Source organism: Solea senegalensis, linkage group LG8 (genome assembly GCF_019176455.1).
Source record: "Solea senegalensis isolate Sse05_10M linkage group LG8, IFAPA_SoseM_1, whole genome shotgun sequence".
Taxonomy (NCBI): domain Eukaryota; kingdom Metazoa; phylum Chordata; class Actinopteri; order Pleuronectiformes; family Soleidae; genus Solea; species Solea senegalensis.
In genome coordinates, this window is record NC_058028.1 from 1,798,680 (window position 1) to 1,817,612 (window position 18,933).

Sequence of the window (18,933 nt, forward strand, 5' to 3'; positions counted from 1 at the left end):
GCAGACATTTTGAACTTGCTTTTGAATAAAACTTTAAAATGGTTTGTTTAGTGTGTTGCTGGTGTTTTTTTTCACTGCTGGATCATGGTACCCTGATCCTCAACTACCTCCACATTAGGTTCTGGACAGGATTAGGTTCAGACCTGTACTTTGCACATCAGATAACTGAGGACAGACGTCTCTTCATGTCATTCATTCACACAACAAGACATTTCAAAAATGTTTATTGAGGGAACAAATATGAAGCACAGGTTGCCATTGTTGTGGTGCCACAGCAGTAAATATCATATGTTAGTGTCAGATGGTGCACACAGATCTTATAAAGTCATTCTAGTGGGAATGTCACAAAGTACATTTAAAAACACATACGCAGCACGGTTTTGAATGACGTCAAACTGAGCTCAAAGGTTAGTCTGCTGCTTTTTTATTCAGTATTTTTATGCGAGGTTCTTGTACACCTGGAACCAAGAACTGTCCCCGTCTCTCCTCTCCAGGGTGGGAGCTGAAGTCTTTAAGTTAGTGGAATTGTTCAAACTGTTCCAGTGAGAATGTTGTCGTTTCCTCCTGCACTGAAGATTCACAAGAAAATGGATTAGCTTCAAAGGTCTGGAGAGAAATTAGTGTTTTCATTTGAACAGGTTTGAAATGAAAAAAAAGGGAACAAACTATCATTACCTATATGTATGTATATAAATATATATGTATATATATAATACTATTATTATTCATAATAACATTTTTACTTTACTCTTTCCTAATCCATCATACGTGTCTTCAGTGATGGATGGTGGAAAGCGTTAGGATTATGCTTCATCATTGGAGCAGCTCTGTGAGAAATATCACCTACCAAGTGCTGATTTTACAAATTCCTCCAAAGAAGACATTTTGTCAAAACACACACTTACATCATTTTGAAAGAGCAACACCTGACACATTAGACCAGTGTCTTAGGGATTGTATGACAGAAGCTCACGCAGTGTCTTTGATACATGAGCCATAACAGAAGCAGACAGTTAAACATGGCTAATAATAAAAAAGACTGGGAGAAAGAGTTTGGACATATGTGGAGACATGTGGGACAAGGGTCTGAAATATGTAAACGTCTGTTCCCTGAGCTGACAGCTTTGCAGTATGTCCTAGATCACAAGAGTTCTGGTGTGTTTTTCACTTATTTTCAAGTAACAAATATATCCAGAACCATTGCTGGTTGCACAGGACTGGTTCCCATTGGGTTTGTGTTAAATGTTATATCTGAACTCTAAGTCTGCACTATTATACACGTCTGCACTATTATACAAGTCTGCACTATTATACACGTCTGCACTATTATACACGTCTGCACTATTATACACATCTGCACTATTATACACGTCTGCACTATTATACACTGCACTCTGCACATCTGCACTATTATACCGTCGTCTGCACTATTATACGTCTGCACTATAATACATCTGCACTATTATACCGTCTGCACTATTATACCGCGTCTGCACTATTATACACAGTCTGCACTATTATACACATCTGCATTATACCGTCTGCACTATTATACACATCTGCACTATTATACCGCGTCTCTGCACTATTATACCGTCTGCACTATTATACATCTGCACTATTAACCGTCTGCATACACGCTGCACCGTCTGCTGCACTATTCACTATTATACCGCGTCTGCACTATTATACCGTCTGCACTGTTATACCGTACTATACCGTCTGCACTATTCTGCACTGTTATACGTCTGCACTGTTATACCGTCTGCACTATTATACGTCTGCACTATTATACACATCTGCACTCTACCGCGCACTATTGTACGTCTGCACTATTATACCGCGTCTGCACTGTTATATATGTCGGCACTGGCATTATACCGTCTGCACTATTGCCTGCGTCTGCATGTATATGTCGGCACTATTGTACACGTCTGCACTATTATATATGTCTGCACTATTATACACGTCTGCACTATTATACACACATCTGCACTATTATACCGTCTGCACTATTATACACATCTGCACTATTATACGTCTGCACTATTATACACATCTGCACTATTATACATCTGCTATTATACACATCTGCACTATTATACCGTCGTCTGCACTATTACCCATCTGCGCTATTATACTGCACTGTTATACGCGTCTGCACTATTATACCTGCACGTCTGCACTATTATACGCGTCACTGTTATACCGTCTGCACTGTTATACGTCTGCCTGCACTATTATACACGCTGCTATTATACACTGCGCACATACGCGTCTGCACTATTATACCTCTGCACTATTATACACATCTGCACTCACTATATTATACCGTCTGCACTACATCTGCACTATTATGTGGCACTATTGTCTGCACTATTGTCTGCACCACTATTGCGTCTGCACTATTGTACGCGTCTGCACTATTATACTATTGCACTCTGCACTATTATATATGTCCACTATACCACATATACACGTCTGCACTATTATACCGTCTGCACTATTATACACATCTGCACTATTATACGTCTGCACTATTATACATCTGCACTATTATCTGCACTGCGTCTGCACTATTATACACATCTGCACTTATGTGTCTGCACTATTATACGTCTGCACTATTATACACATCTGCACTATTATACATCTCTGCACTATCTGCACTATTATACACGTCTGCACTATTATACACATCTGCACTATTATACATTGCACTATTACATCTGCACTATTAAACCGTACTATTGCATATACTTATCTGCACTTTATACGTCTGTCACTATTATACGTCTGCACTGCTATACCGTCTGCACTATTATACACCCGTCTGCACTATTATACGTCGGCACTATTACACGCCTGCGTCTGCACTATTATATATGCGGCACTATGCACTGTCTGCACTATTGTACGTCTGCACTATTGTACCGCCACTGCATTATACCGTCTGCACTATTATACTGCACTATTGTACCGTCTGCACTATTGTACTTTATATACCGTCTGCATGCCTGCACTGTACTATTGCGTCGGCACTATTGTACCGTCTGCACTACTATTATATATGTCGGCACTATTGTACACGTCTGCACTATTATACACGTCTGCACTATTATATATGTCTGCACTATTGTACACGTCTGCACTATTATACAAGTCTGCACTATTGCGTCTGCACTATTATACCGTCTGCACTATCGCTGCACTATATGTCGCCACTATTGTACGCGTCTGCACTATTGTACCGTCTGCACTATTATATATACTATTGTACCGCCTGCACTATTATACCGCGTCTGCACTATTGTACCGCACTATTATACACGTCTGCACTGTTATACATGTCTGCACTATTATACACGTCTGCACTGTTATACACGTCTGCACTATTATACACGTCTGCACTATTGTACACGTCTCTGAATAAAAAAAAAACATTTGAAACAACAACATTCTCTGTAGAATTCCAAGTTTATGCAAATGACAGAAAACTATGTTAATTCTGTTCATTTGCTTCATGACTCACTGGTTGAAGTCTTTGAACTCCAGCTCCTGTGTTTGGTGGTCAGAGGCTCTGTACTGCCCTCTGGTGGACACCCCCCTGCAAGCGGCCTGGAAATAGCCACCCTAAACAAAATATACATATGATGTTGTTATTATAGACTGTGTAAATCTATCTAAAGTCTATAATCACAACCCATTAAAACTCACCAGTCCTTGGGGTCTGTGGTGCGGAAGCCTTTAGCAAATGGGTTGTTAGCAATCTTTAGCTGGGTAATCTGAGAGAAAGAGGATAGAACACACATTAAGATAAGGAACACATGTAACTGCTTTGAAAACAGAACCACCGTTTAAGGAGTGAAGGTTAAATCTTAGGCACTGACACATCAGTGGGAACGCGTTTGACTCCCAGGTCAAATGACTTGGGAATGGAAGTGTGTTTTTATTGTGTTCGGTTACAACAGGCATCAGTGGAAATGTAAGACCCAGTAGAAGCCTTCATTTCTTCTTCATCTGCTAGAATGAGCCTCATCATCGTCATCTTCCAGTCTTTAGCATAGCTATAAGAATGTGTGTTTGTTGCAGATAAGACAACCTGTAACCTCAATTATATGTCTCGGTCATGTTCGTGTGTGTGTGTGTGAGAGAGGAAGCTCAGTCATATGTGTGTGTGCGTGTGTGTGTGTGTGTGTGTGTGTGTGTGTGTGTGTGAGAGGAAGCTCAGTCATGTGTGTGTGTGTGTGTGTGTGTGTGTGTGTGTGTGTGAGAGGAAGCTCGGTCATGTTTGTGTGTGTGTGTGTGTGTGTGTGTGAGAGAGCTCTGGTCATGTTCGTGTGTGTGTGTGTGTGTGTGTGTGTGAGAGAAGCTCGTCATATGTGTGTGTGTGTGTGTGAGAGGAAGCTCATGTTTGTGTGTGTGTGTGTGTGTGTGTGCGTGTGTGTGGAGAAGCTGGTCATGTTTTGTGTGTGTGTGTGTGTGTGTGTGTGAGAGGCTCGGTCATGTTCGTGTGTGTGTGTGTGTGTGTGTGTGTGTGTGTGTGTGTGAGAGAGGAAGCTCGGTCATATGTGTGTGTGTGTGTGTGTGTGAGAGGAAGCTCGGTCATGTTTGTGTGTGTGTGTGTGTGTGTGTGTGTGTGTGTGAGTGAAGCTCTGGTCATGTTCGTGTGTGTGTGTGTGTGCGTGTGTGTGTGTGTGTGTGTGTGTGTGTGTGAGAGGAAGCTCGGTCATGTTTGTGTGTGTGTGTGTGTGTGTTACTACAGTGAGGATACTCCATATGGAAAAATCCCACCACACCATGATGACGACCAGGGCCGGCCTGAGGCATAAGCGGACTAAGCGAACTAATGGCCACCAGGGGGCCCCCAATCGAGTGTTTTTTTTGGTTTTGTTTTTTTAAACATATTAAATAACTTAAACAAGTGACATGATTGAATGAATTAACAAATGAATTCATTAATTGTTCAATTTAACTTCACTAAACCATACTTAGTGCTTCACTTTGTATATGACACTTTAAAATAAATCTGTGATCTCAGTGCCCTCTAAGGTTCAAAGGTTTGGTGTAAATAAGGACTATATTAACACAGGGGTCTACTGAGGGCCAGAAGTCTAGAGGGGAGCCCCAAAACATTTCTGCTATGTGAGCAAGGATGGATTACTGAATGAGAGGACCAGGCCCAAGAGGTCAAGGGGCTCTGAAGCCCAAGTCACCACCTCAATAAGTCAAAAAGCAAAAGGCTGTGAATCTGGACACATTTAGGTATTACCCTTCTCCAGCGCTCAGAAATGCACCAGAACAAGGGAAACTGCATCTACCAAATTCAAAATGTCCGTATGCACTCTTGAACGAATAGGGTGGTCCTTATGCATCTACAATTGATAATGTAACATTATAGTGTGACACAGGTGACTGGGGCCCCCAAATCAAATTCTGCTTAGGGCCCGTAAAGGCTCGGGCCGGTTCTGTGTGTCAAACAAACATCGAGATGACGGTCTGGATCGTGACGGGTCTGAGACGGCACGGTCTGAGACTGTGATGGGTGTCTGAGACTGTGACGGTCTGAGACTGTGGGGGTCTGAGACTGGTCTGAGACTGTGATGTTGGGTGACTGGAGACTGCGAGGGTCTGAGGATGTGGTCTGAGACTGTGACGGGTCTGGAGACTGTGGTCTGAGACTGTGACGGGCTGGAGGTGATGGGGTCTGAGACTCTGAGACTGCGACGGGTCGCCACGGGTCTGAGACTGTGACGGTCTGAGACTGTGATGGGGTCTGGAGACTGGTCTGGAGACTGGGGGAGACGCACGGGTCTCTGCCACGGTGAGACTCGGGTGGCCAGACCGCGACGGCTCCGGAGACCGCGCACGGGAGATCTGGCGGCGCACGGGTCTGAGACTGTGTCTGAGACCGTGACGGGTCTGAGACTGTGACGGGTCTGAGATCGCGACGGGTCTGAGAGACTGCGACGGGTCTGAGACTGCGACGGGTCTGTGACGGGTCTGAGACTGTGACATTTCCTACCCGGTGGTTCTGGTAGGCGGTGACGGCCATGAAACACGTCTCTGGAAACGAGAACGAGGCGAAGTTTCTGTAAGCGTTTAAGTGGCTGTTAGGTGCTGGATCCACATACACCACGTGGAAGCGTGGCTGGTACCGATGCATGGAATTTAATATCATCTGCAGAGGAGGAAGTAAGAGGAAACAGTCAAAACAGGGACATCACTGGAAGGAAAGACATTTCGTTAACTCATGACTGACGTGTCCATTTTCATCCAGCAAGTTGTTGGTGAGTTTTAAAGTATCAAAGGAGACGGTCTGCTTCATCCACTGAGATCCACGCGCAGGTGAGTCGGGATGGAAATGCATCCTGCTCGGAGCGGCGACATCTGCTCGCCCTGCCACCAACCAGGAGGAGCTGTGGAACGCATATCTGACACACACACACACACACACACACACACAGTCTCAGTGATAAGAGGAAAATAATGCACAATTGCTAAATATTGTGACTCACCTGTATCTTTTGTCGTCAGCAGGGATGAAGTCCATGAGTAAAACATATTCCGCAGTCGGATCCATCCCAGAGATTCTCACTTGGAATGTTGGAAACATTCTTCTGCAGCAAAAAAAACAACAAGGAGAAAATAAAGGTATTTGACACTTCATGAGACATAGATTTTTATTGATTTTATTGATTTTATTGATTTTATTGTATGGCTGCTATTTGATTTTTAATTTATTTTAATCTCATTTTGAACCTTTCACTTATTATGTCTTTTATTTACTCTGCACAGCACTTTGGTCCACTGTGGTTTGTTTAAAGTGCTTCACAAATAAAGTTGGATTGGACTAGTTGTTGCAACAGCATGTGAAAAAAGGGCCAAAAAGAAGGTTCATCTCCGTTAATAACGCGTTTCACTGACAGCATTGTTACCTTCCAGCTTTGGTAACAATCATCTCGGTGCACAGCTGGTCAAACTGCTGCCAGAGTGCATGCATCTCGAGCTGAACTCTGACCCCACCTATCTGTGGGGTCTTGGGGTTCAGCAGCGACCCCCCACTGACACAGCAGGGCAGAGACAGTTTGCAGCTCTGAGACATGTGAGCACCTGAAAGCAGAGAAGAGAGGGAAACACATGGATCTCAGAAACACAACATGGATCTACTCTGCACACAAATCACTTACCATCCATACCTCGACACTCTCTTAGCCCGATAATGTGAAAATATTATAAATTCAGCCTCGTTGTCTACTTTTCAAGTCGAAACTCCAAACATTGCATCAAGACCACGACAATAAAATCACAAATCTTCTTCTTCTCAGTTCATAGATCAGTACATCCGAGCACAGGAGAGGCTGCTGTGTCAACAAACTGCTTTTATACACCATCGCACTCTCGCTAGGGACCCAAACACCATCAGCCTCATCAATTACAATACACACTGACACCCACACACACACACACACACATTTCCCTGCGTAAACTTTTGTGTCATAGCCTGAAGCCTGAAGTCAAGCTTGATTTGACCAGTGGGCAGCACATAAATCACCTGCTGATCAGCCCAGTGTTGCCGGGTGTGAACAGACGACGACAGCAACAAACTGCTGCTTTATTACTTCAGTGCAGTTTCAACACCAGACCAATTAGAGACAGTGAGTCCCTGAAAGTGACAGAGATGAAACAACAACACTACGCAAGCAATCGCTGCCACAGTTAGAGCTCACCTGCTCGTCATGTTCATGCTGCTCAGATAGCGTTCTTTTTATTTTAAAATTGTATTCTTTGAATGGTTTGGCACCACATGATATCTCAGACCTCTTAGAGTTGTATACTCCCTGTTTAAATCTCGTCTTAAAACTCACTTTTACTGCTTGGCTTTTAACCCAGCATGAGATTTTAATGTTAATTTAGTCATTGTTAGAGTTCTTTTGGTGTATTTTAACTTTATGCTCTGAATCACTGGGGTTGTTTTAAATGTTTTATCTCCGTACAGCACTTGTTTTTAAAATGTGCTAAATAAATAAAATGGATTGAATTTTAATGTTATGACTAGCGTTTAGTTGTGATAATTATGGTTAGTGTAAGAGGCGAGGAACGACTTCTTTAGACTGGTGAAGTGAGGTTATGTTATGGTGGGTAAGGTAAGGTAAGGTAAGGTAAGGTAAGAAAGTTAAACTTCTTAAAAGACTAAAAGAACTGCTACTAGTCGAATAGAAAATGATTTTATGTGGCAAACGTCAGAGTGAGTTCTGAAGCCTTTAAACTCGGCCCTGATCAATCCAACTTTATTTGTTAAGCACTTTAAACAAACCACAGTGGACCAAAGTGCTGTCAGAATAAATAAAAGACCTGATAAGTAAAAGGTTCAAAATGAGATAAAACAGCTTAAAATAAATTAAAAATCATAAAAAACACGATATTATATATATATATATATATCTATATATATATATAAATGTATATCTATATATATATATATATATATATATATATAGTATAACAGTATAAAAAAATGATTTCTCTGACCACATGTTGATCAGAACGTCTTCTGGAGCCTCAGAAATGAAACTGCTTTAAAGATAAAGATTTATTAACAGAAACCCATAAAATATTACAGCTAAACATTTGAACTCAATCTGACATTGAATTGTGGAAATGTTAAAATGTAGATTAAAATTCAAATTTAAATGTAGAGAAATAAATAAGATGCAAAAAAATATAATGATTTAATGGAACGATATATAAACTTGAATGAAACAAACAAACAAAAGATCAAACTGTGATGACAAGATTACGATGATATAAAATCATAATCTCAAGACACAACCATAGCGTTAGCAAATCCTTTCATCCTTAAAACATTACCATGAGTTAAACCTTATTATTTTACAAAGACAACATGACGTGTCTATATTAAAATGTAGATTCAAAGATTTCTTCTATTTTAAATGTAGAGAAATAAATAAGATAAAAATAAAATATGAACTATAATGATTTAATGGAACGATATCTGAACTTCAAACACATGAAGGAAAGATCAAACTCTGATGCCGAGATTATGATAAATATAAAAACACAAATAGATCATTTGAATCGTGAAATATTACATCATATTTATATACAGATGGAACAGAGGAAACTTAATACAGGCTAATCCAACCATTTATGATGATATGATTAGGATTTATTAAATCCATCAAAAACCTAGAGAGAAAAAAGTAAGGTAAGGTAAGGTAAGGTAAGGTAAGGTAAGGTAAGGTAAGGTAAGGTCATTTTATTTGTAGTCCAAAAATGACGAGGCTTCCTTTTGTCTTGTATTTTGAATTGTCTGCATTGTTTGTGTCTTTTTGTCTAATTCCGTCTTCACTGTTGTCGTCGCCGCGTTTGACACTGTTGCATAAACGGTTTAAATAAAGGCATAAGTCGCACATGTTTTGTCATCACGTGACGCCCTCACAGTAACTCATTACATCCGCGCATGTGTGCGCACTTGTATCTTGGTGTCGCTTCACGATGGGACAGTGTTGAAGGGTTCCACGCCTGAGGGATCTATAACTGAAGGCTTTTCCCTAATAAATCACAAAGCTGCTCCACTGATTGGCTCATTAATCACAGGTCTCACAACCACAGGCACAAATGCTTCATATATTATATTATGGATCATTATTATTGCCCTTTTCAATCACTCATGACCCCTGAATGCTATAAGTGTGACGAGCAGCTTTGTTTGTGTGGAGTGTTTTAGACAGAGACAGAGATCATCAGTTTGTATATGAATACCATGTTTATTTAGGTGAATTTTGTCAAAACACAGTTTCCATCAAACAAGTAGACGACACACAAGCTCTGCAGTTTGTGAACATTCACGTACGACTCCAGCGCTCAGTGGAAGCAGCTGGCTTTGACATACATGGAGAGCAAAGCATGTGTCTGTCTTTGTTTTTGCTTGCATGTGCTTGAGCATGCGCACCTAAGAGAGGGTGTTTGTTTTGGAGAGAGGAGGACGGGAGTCCGGTCGTTTCTGCCGCAGTGACGTTGCATCACTCAGGCATTGGTGTTGACAGAGGAAATGGAGAGAAACATGAAGTTAGTTACAGTTTGGAGGTGACTTATTCCTTGGTGGCGAAGCTCTCTGTCAAGATGCCAAAGATTCCCTGGAGGTTGATTTTGATACTGTCAGTTAAAGGTTGAATCCTGTCCCTCAGACTCTGGAGCTGTTCAGCGTTGACGGACTGCGCCTGTGTATAGGCCGTTTTCACCTGCTCTTTGTATTCTTCCACATAGGGCTCGACCAGCTCCCTCAGACTCTCCAGACGCTCTGTGAGCTTCGCAGTCACAGACTCCACCATGGGCTCCAGGGTCTTCTTGGTCTCCTCCACGTTGACAGCAATCTTTTCGCGGAGGGTCTTCATCAGGGGGTCGATCTTTAACTTCAAGGCTTCCATCTCACCTGCGTGCTTGTCCTTGTACTCTTCGATGACGGGCTTGAAGAGCTCGTGGTACTCGTCAATGTGTTTTCTGACAACTTCGTCCAGTTTGGCACGATTAGCCTCAATGTCAGTCTTCAGCGTTTCAATATCAGTCGCGATAGATGTACGGAGTTCAGCGGTAGCTTCGGCGATGGTGGTGACGACGCTGTCTGTGACGGGGGAGACGGCACCGCGCAGAGACTCGATCTGATTGACCATATCATCCAGGCGCTGATGCAGGGCGACCCTGACAGAGGTCAAGGGCGAGAAAGATGTTTAATCACTTCATCGTCGTAAATACTGACTCCAAACTACAGACAATAAAACTGACTGAAGCGAGTGACGTAGCCTTACTTGAGCTCCTTGTACTCAGCGTCATCGAGCTGGCCCACGGCCTTGTCTGCACTCTCTTTCACCTGTTTCAGGTAGATATCGAGAGCAGAGCGAACATGCTGCAGAGTGTTCGGAACGTCAGCCTGCAGAGTGGCAGCCTGAGAGCCTGACAAACACAATGTAAGGTGAAGAGATGAGCAGAAAGAGTGTGTTGTAGCTATGACCTTTAAACATCTGCAGAGACATTCAAGCACGCTCTGCTACTGCGTGCGTACTCACCGACGGCCAGCAGGAGGGTGAGGGCTAGAGCCACGAATTTCATGGTGGAGGTCTAAAGACGGGAAAACAGTCATTAATAACTTATTCATCAGCGACCGTGTTATTCACACAAGTAAAAAGCTCTAAATATTCATTCCAACTGGGCTTTTGTGACTTTTATTCAAGCGTTTCAATTGAAATAAGAATTTAAAAATGGAAATCCTCTGATCACATAGAGCCTCGGCTAAAGCAAAGAGAAGAATCTCTGGTCTCATGGAGGATACATTTAAAGTACGGCTCATGTTGTAATCTGGGTGGATTAGACAGATTATCCCTGGCCTGCACGTAAAGACACAACTATAGAATTAGCAAATTAGCTTTTTGAGATAGTTTTAAAATCCTTTCATCCTTAAGTTAAACCTTATTATTTTACACCGACGACATGACGTGTTTTTAAAATAGTAGTGTCTTCCTGCCACGAAGACGTGGCGTCCTGAGCCGTCACGTTTGTCCTACAGTTCTAATAATTCCATCTATTATTATCCTTACCTGGTGGAGCTGGTGACAAGACTGAATAACTGCAGCAAGAGCAGGCTTCTTATAGTGCCTGTGTGTGTGTGTGGGGGGGGGCGGGGGTGTGTTGGAGTGTTGGACTGTCTCCGTGGAGGTGGACCTCATCCCCTCAGCCATCTCCCTCAGCAAGGGGTGATAGGCTGAAAGTTCAATGGTCGCCTGCTGGGAGAAGATCACAAAGCACACAGTCAGACAGAGTACAACAGTATCATCTCATTATCTATCATTGTAGATTGTAGACGTCTGTCTTCTCAGAGCCAGAAGACACGAGAGGCAGCGAGGACAAGCAAGTTCAGGAGGCCTCCATCGACAACTGGCTCCCGCTTTATTTCCTATATTTTCTTAACTCTGTGTGTGACAGAAGACAAACAAAGCAGAGACTTGATCAACTCAGTGAAATGTAATGACATTAGACTTCCACTCAGGAAAGCACACGTACTCACTGTATCACATTCACTCATCGAGATAAAGGCGATCACAGCGGCCTTATCTCAGGTTACGAATTACAAAATTTGTGGATGACGAGTGTGTGTGTGTGTGTGTGTGTGTGCAATGATTGATGGGTCAAAGTGTGGTGTGTGTGTGTGTGTGCGCTGCAGTTGTTTGCTGTCCTGTCAACAGAGGACTTTGCCCCCATGGCTTCATGCACTTTGAGAAATAGGAACGATTATAGAATATACTGGAGCTGTCAAACCATTCAAATACTTAATCACGATTAATCGCATTAATGTCATAGTTAACTCGTGATTAATCACACATTTGTATCTATTCTAAATGTCCCCTGATTTCTTTGTGTCCCATTATTTCTTCTCATTTTAATGCTCTTATCAACATAGAAAAGTGGATCTGCTTTTTTATTGAGACAATATCTCTGTCACCTGACTTATTGCTCTTACTGTGATAATAATAATAACAATAATAAGAGAGGCTGTGTATCAGCCTGCAGTGTGTGAATAAAGTCCCGCGGTTTAATGTGTTGTTGTCGTAACGAGCTAAAGGAGCTAGCGGTCTTCGGAGGTCTCCTGACTACGGTTCAGGGGGTCTGAGCGTGGTTGGTTGGTAACACTGCAGACATCATGACTTGGATGAAATGATCCAGGCTGCGTTGGAGACGCCACGTTAGCTTACGACTCTCTGGCCCAAACATGTGTGTGCATGTTTGGCTCGATCCATTACATTACATTACATGTCATTTAGCAGACGCTTTCATCCAAAGCGACTTACAATTGAATTGAGTTCAATCAGCTAGGGGTGGAATCGAACTTGCGACATTGCGACCATGATGTCTTTCGCACACGGGGTACCGGTCTTAACCACTGAGCCGCTCCACCCCCAGATCCAGTGTGGTGTTGTAGTTTTTCTAAAGTTACTAGTTAATAAAACGACAAAGTTTGCTCGGCCAAAAAGAACGTTAATCTTTCGATAAAAAAATTGCCGCCGTTAAAAAGGGTTTGTGTTAACGTTTAACTGACAACGCTAGAATATACAGTTATTTCAGAAATAACACATAAATGAGCACATCACAAATACAAGGTTTATATACACAGACATGAGACTTTTGATTTTGTATAGTTTTGGAAAAAGATGGATGGATGGATGATGGATGGATGATGGATGGATGGATCACACACATCAGACCCATCTGTAGAGACAGTGCTAGTGTAATAGTTCAGGGTTATTAGGTGCAAGGTTAATCATTGTCATCTGTGCTCTGTGAGGACCTGGGGCCTCGTGTCTACACAGACTGCATATGCTGTCTTTAACACATGTGTTGGCATTTATACATGAGAACTACTGTCTCTGATATTAGACAATGCTAAAACATTGATATATGATTTAAAATATAAAAATAATACAGTGTCAGTGCCTTTGCAAGTCCTCACAGCACTTGGGTTCCTTTCTAAAGGTAACTCAGTCGAGGATCTCCCGATCATTCCTGAGCCATAGAACAGCGTCACACACATGGAATCAAGAGTTAAACGCTTCCCGTGGCAGAAAGAGCAAACAATAATGTGCAGTTTGGGGCACTCCTGCAGAAGGTGTTTGCTTATGTTCATTTAATCTAGTCATTTTGTGGGTTTGCTGAAATGTGTCTCACAAATTGAGCACAATAATGAATTCATCATCCTACATAACATCAGTGTTGACTGTGGATCATGTACAAACATACTCTCTGCTCTTATACTTTGTTTTCATTTACTTTAAGATGGCATCACACACACACACACACACACACACCTGCGAATATGTGTCTCTATAGGTTTTTAAATTACAATCACAATTCATTTACACAATGTCATCACACATGGAATTACATTCATAATTGACCATTTGGTTATTACATATACATATATATATATATATATATATATATATATATATATATATATATATATATATATATATATATATATATATATATATATATATATATATATATATATATATATATATATATATATATATATATATATATATATATATATATATACATATATATATACATATATATATATATATGTATATACATATATATGTATATATATATATATATACATATATATGTAAACACACATATATAGAGTTGAAACCAGACGTTTACATACACTATATAAAAAGACACATGTGCTTTTTTTTCCTCACTGTCTGACATGAAATCAGACAATCACTTTTCCTGTTTTAGGTCTGTTAGGATTACCAAAATTATTTCTATTTGCTAAATGCCAGAATAATGAGAGAAGAATTTTTTTAGACAATTTTTTATTCCTTCCTTCAAAGTCAGAAGTTTACAAACACTAAGATTATTATGCCTTTAAACAATTTGGGAACGTCCAGATGAAGATGTCATGTCTTTGGAAGCTTCTGATAGGTTCATTGACAACATTTGAGTTAATTAGAGACACACCTGTGGATGTATTTTGAGACACACCTGAACCTCCCTACCCAGTCTCCCCACTAGCTTTAAATAGGCCTACCAATCAGCTACTAATTGGGAGAAGTCACTAGGAGAGGTAATACATCTCCAAGCACAATCATTATAATAGATTTAACATCACAATACCTATAAATATCCATACATAACTCTTTTAAATACATCACACCGACAATAATGATTATACAAACAAGTATTCACCCCGCCATTAGCAAACCCCAATTACACTGTCCTGGGACAGAATAAGGATCTGGCTCAAATGTGGCTCGCGTTTCCCCACGGACCACTTTGCGGACGGACCGGCAGTCGACTCGTGAGTGTCGTGTTTGGTAAACTAGATAAAGTCTTGTTAACTAAATGGAATATGTAACTGAACCAGTGGAAACCTCACTGTTCGCTGTGTTGTTAAGGAAATAAATGAAGTTGCTTGAACAGACGTGTGTTGTGGTTGTTTGTAGCAGTTAGCTTACCCGAACGTGTTGATCAAACGTGATGCTAACGTCGTCCCGGAAACGCCGCCGCGGCTACAACTGTTGTGTTGCATGATGGGAAATGTAGTGTGGCTCTCAGGGTACGCGTGACGCTATGTGGGCAAACTCGGGGCTAAACGGTAAAACTGTCAACTCTGGGGAAAACGAAACCCTCGCTTTTCACAATGAAGCTTTCAGTAACTTCAGACCTGGCTTTTGTCCTTCTTAACAACTGTGGGACAGTGAGGACAGTGAGGACAGTGGGGACAGTGAGGACAGTCGGGCTGCTTGGACAGCACTGGCACAGTAATTCTTTATAGTCCAAGGAAGACTTGGCAATCCGATGTGAAAAGTCTTTAGTAAAAGTAAATAGTTATTCATTGTTATCGTGGTGAAATATGGGTGTTGCTTAGTTTATAGAAAAAACTTTGATTTAGAGACAGTTTGTCCACATGTGTCTTCAAACCACCTCTGAATGTGATGTTTGTGATGGAATCTGAGGAAGGAAGCTTAGCTTTTAAACTCTTACAAAGAACCTGAATTACTGTATCACTTTAAACCACACGTTCCATGTACATGGTGGATAGAACATTGAGTGTTTATTGTTTATTGCATTGTTTGCAGATGTCATTAATAGTGAGTGGGCTATGATTACTGCAGCTTTATATGAGCAGGAGCCACAGAGCCTGAAGACACAGGCAGAACTGTCATGTATGTGAGTGAAAGGCCTTCCGTGTGACGTGTGTATGTCTGCGTCTATCTAAGGGAATGATAAGTGTTATATTATCACTGTCCTCCTTTTAAACACTTAATGATAACAGTCATTGTACAATCGTCTTTAAGGTGTTTGTCCAGAAGAAAAACTCTTATCTGGTACAGCAACCTTTGAGACTGCTTGCATTGCACCATGAGCTATCTGTCCAGATAACTGCAGTCGTAATTGTTATCAATAAGACCTCAGAACTATGAGTTGCTTGCGTTTGCATGTTCTGTTCATCTTAAACGGCAAAAGAAGAACTCCAGTCCTATGGCTTGCGAGAAACGTTTTACGTGGAGAGACATGGGTAAACAAGTATGTGTTGTCACTATTTAAACAAATGCCTGGTCAAAAACATGCAGATGGGTTTAAGACAAAAGAAGCAGTTCCATCAAAACGAAAAATGACCTTCATGTGGCCATTGGACGCTATTATGTTCTGCTCATGAAAGGAACGTCTTTGTTGATGATCATCAGCGTTCACAGATGTGGGACAATTCTGTGACCCTGATAAATATTTAATCAGCAAATCCAGCATTTGATCAGGCACTGACTGAGGTTCAAAGGGCAGATGATTGTTCCAGCTGCCTCAGTGATGGAGCACTGTTTTCCAATCAGCAGGGGAGGTTATCTCAGCTGTGAGCAGCGCTCTGCTTGTCTCCAACATACTCAGCACTTAATACACATATTTGGATCGCAGCCCTCGTCGTGGAGGTTACACAGCAAAACAAGACAATCCGCCATGAACTCAGATAACCCAAATGAGTCAATGGACAGAACATGAGGCCAGCTGGCACAAGTGGCTTTTTATTCACATCCGTGATCAGTGACATGATCGCCACAGTTTTAAAGATAAGTTTAAGGTCAAAGAACATCTGCGGTGATAAGATATTTACACGGTAACATAATAAAGTACAATTCTTTTACGAAGGTCGCAATTCTAATGAATAAAACCGATTTAAAAGTAGAGAGTTGACTTGAGGCTGTGTGTGATTGGACACTGCGTGTGTTTGCTGATCGAATAATCATTTTACTGCCCTCACTATCATAAAGACTTAAATAGTATTAATACTCTGTTTTAATGTCAGTAATGACATCTGTATTATTCACTACTGTGTCGGTCTTAAAAACGAATATTCTGTACAAATATTTCTAGGAAACAAATGGACTTGAATGAAGTAACAGGGTGATCAACAGTTTGGTGTGTAGGTGGATGATGTTAAAGTTACGATTGGTACGAGAGGCCGTTCACCCCGATTCTGAAAACCACCCACATCAGACAAAACAAACTCACCGCAATCCACACCGAGAAATATCCACAATCCTTGAACATTGACACCCCCACTGTTAGTTCATACAATGTTACGTTGAGAGACTAAATGAAATGTTTATGGAGACTTTTTTGAAGCCACATTGAGGGTCAGAGTTCATGAATTAGTATATCTGCTCTAAACTAATATGTTATGTATAATCCCACTCACTGCCATAGTTCAAAATAAAAACATGAAAGAATAAATACAATAATAAAGAAAGACCTCCGTTAATTAATATGGAAAATGTGAATTAAAAATCATATTTGCAAGTTCATTTAAAAATAATGAAGTGAATCATATTTCTGTGTAAATGGATTTTCTTTCATCTCTTTATTTATTATAGTATTTATTTATAATGATGGCTCTTCTTCTAACTGACTTTGATGCAGATGTGAATACAGTACAGTCATTTTTCTGGTGAGTCTGGAAAATGCCAGAGTGGCTTTCATGGTTTCCAGTCTCACTGGGCTGAGTGGTCCCGAGGTTCATCGATGTGTGCTTCCCTCAGTGACTTCATAAGAGGCTCAATCTCGTCCGACCTAAAGAAACCGCATGCTCTGAGTAACAATAAACAACGTATGGACTCAGTTTGTGATTATGCCATCTGCTTTCAGACCCTCTGACCACATCCAGGATCTACCATCTACCCTAGACTCTTTGATAAGAACGGACAAGTGTTTACAGGAGCGGAAAAGAAACCGCGACCACGTGGCATCATCGGCCGATCGCCATCGGACACATGTTGGCAGAGTTCTTCACTTTTCCCTCCACCGGTTCCTCGGCAGAATGAGTCTCCTGAGAAGGAGGAACCCATGCAGCTGGACGGTTTTAAACCATTTTAAACACAGATAGAAGATGGTAATAAATATAAAGATATTTTTGATAATGAATACAGACGGTTAAACAAAGGTTATGCTTGGGATTAGCATAAATATAGTATTCTGAGGAGAAGTCAGGAGCCAGTTCTAACACACAGAGGTGTAATGCTGCCCTCCACAGTTCAAAGTAAAACCTTCTTCATATGCTGGAAATGTGTCTGTATCACTTTAAAATGCTTTATGGAACAACTACAAAGGCGGAAAACAGCACACAGATGTGTTTCTCTGCTGAAATAAATCTTCTTTCACGTTCTTTAAACACAAATTCTTCACAACTGAATAATATGAACAATGAGAAGAAAACGTCACTCTCAATACTGAGTGATAAAAGGCTTCAAAATGATTTTCTCTATTTAATAAATGTAAATTTTATAAAAATATTGATTCTGAATGCATTTAATTTGAATTGGGACAAATTGAATTTGCAAAAAACAAATAAGAGTCATTATTTCTTTTCTTTTTTTATTTCTTTTTTGATGCTGACACAAAAATCCGTTTTTCCATATTTGGTTTAATCCAAAAAAGGATTTTGGTTTTTTGGTTTTGTCAGAAATTCGGATTATACGTTGGTACCCGGACTCCACAGCGTGACTGAACAAAGTGATAAGTCAGTCTCCTCTCCTCCATCAATCCACACTGCAGCGCGCTATTACATCGATAATAAGTTTGAAAATAAATGCTAATGAACGACGAATAAACAACAAAAACCTGCTTTGTGGTCAAATATAATATATGTACGGTTCCCTGACAGTCCCGGGACGTCACATGACCGCACTTTGCTGTGCTCGTACACACCTGTCACTCTGGGAGATGAGATTTCTCTGGGCTTTTTATGACCTTGAGGAAGGTTTTACTAATGTGAAACTCCATGAATTAAAAATATACAATATAAAGATCTATACAAGCCTGTGTCCATGTCTCGAGGTTGTTTACTGTTGTGCTCAA

General features: G+C 40.9%; 2 protein-coding genes across 2 annotated transcripts; both read right to left on the minus strand.

Annotated features, from left to right (window-relative positions):
• Nucleotides 1-235: 235 nt before the first annotated feature.
• On the minus strand, nucleotides 236-7,341 carry LOC122773785 (T-box transcription factor TBX1-A). The gene is made up of 8 exons (XM_044032699.1): nucleotides 7,191-7,341; nucleotides 6,939-7,113; nucleotides 6,519-6,620; nucleotides 6,263-6,434; nucleotides 6,026-6,181; nucleotides 3,718-3,785; nucleotides 3,533-3,633; nucleotides 236-569 (listed from the first exon to the last, which is right to left on the minus strand). The coding sequence occupies exons 1-8, from the start codon at nucleotides 7,195-7,197 to the stop codon at nucleotides 517-519; spliced, it is 834 nt and encodes a 277-aa protein (XP_043888634.1). The 5' UTR covers nucleotides 7,198-7,341; the 3' UTR covers nucleotides 236-516.
• A 2,430-nt stretch (nucleotides 7,342-9,771) lies between these two features.
• On the minus strand, nucleotides 9,772-11,771 carry LOC122773890 (apolipoprotein A-I-like). The gene is made up of 4 exons (XM_044032871.1): nucleotides 11,616-11,771; nucleotides 11,088-11,139; nucleotides 10,830-10,974; nucleotides 9,772-10,722 (listed from the first exon to the last, which is right to left on the minus strand). The coding sequence occupies exons 1-4, from the start codon at nucleotides 11,754-11,756 to the stop codon at nucleotides 10,116-10,118; spliced, it is 945 nt and encodes a 314-aa protein (XP_043888806.1). The 5' UTR covers nucleotides 11,757-11,771; the 3' UTR covers nucleotides 9,772-10,115.
• Nucleotides 11,772-18,933: the final 7,162 nt, after the last annotated feature.

Bases quoted from the DNA above. Each gene is read 5' to 3' on its own strand.
- LOC122773785 (XM_044032699.1), bottom strand. The intron at 6,621-6,938 runs GTAACAATGCTG...TTTTTGCTGCAG, and splicing joins ATTGTTACCAAAGCTGGAAG to AAGAATGTTTCCAACATTCC. The intron at 6,182-6,262 runs GTCAGTCATGAG...CCTCCTCTGCAG, and splicing joins TGCTGGATGAAAATGGACAC to ATGATATTAAATTCCATGCA.
- LOC122773890 (XM_044032871.1), bottom strand. From the start codon at position 11,756: ATGGCTGAGGGGATGAGGTCCACCTCCACGGAGACAGTCCAACACTCC. The intron at 11,140-11,615 runs GTAAGGATAATA...TCCCGTCTTTAG, and splicing joins CTTGTCACCAGCTCCACCAG to ACCTCCACCATGAAATTCGT. The intron at 10,975-11,087 runs GTGAGTACGCAC...TGTGTTTGTCAG, and splicing joins CACCCTCCTGCTGGCCGTCG to GCTCTCAGGCTGCCACTCTG.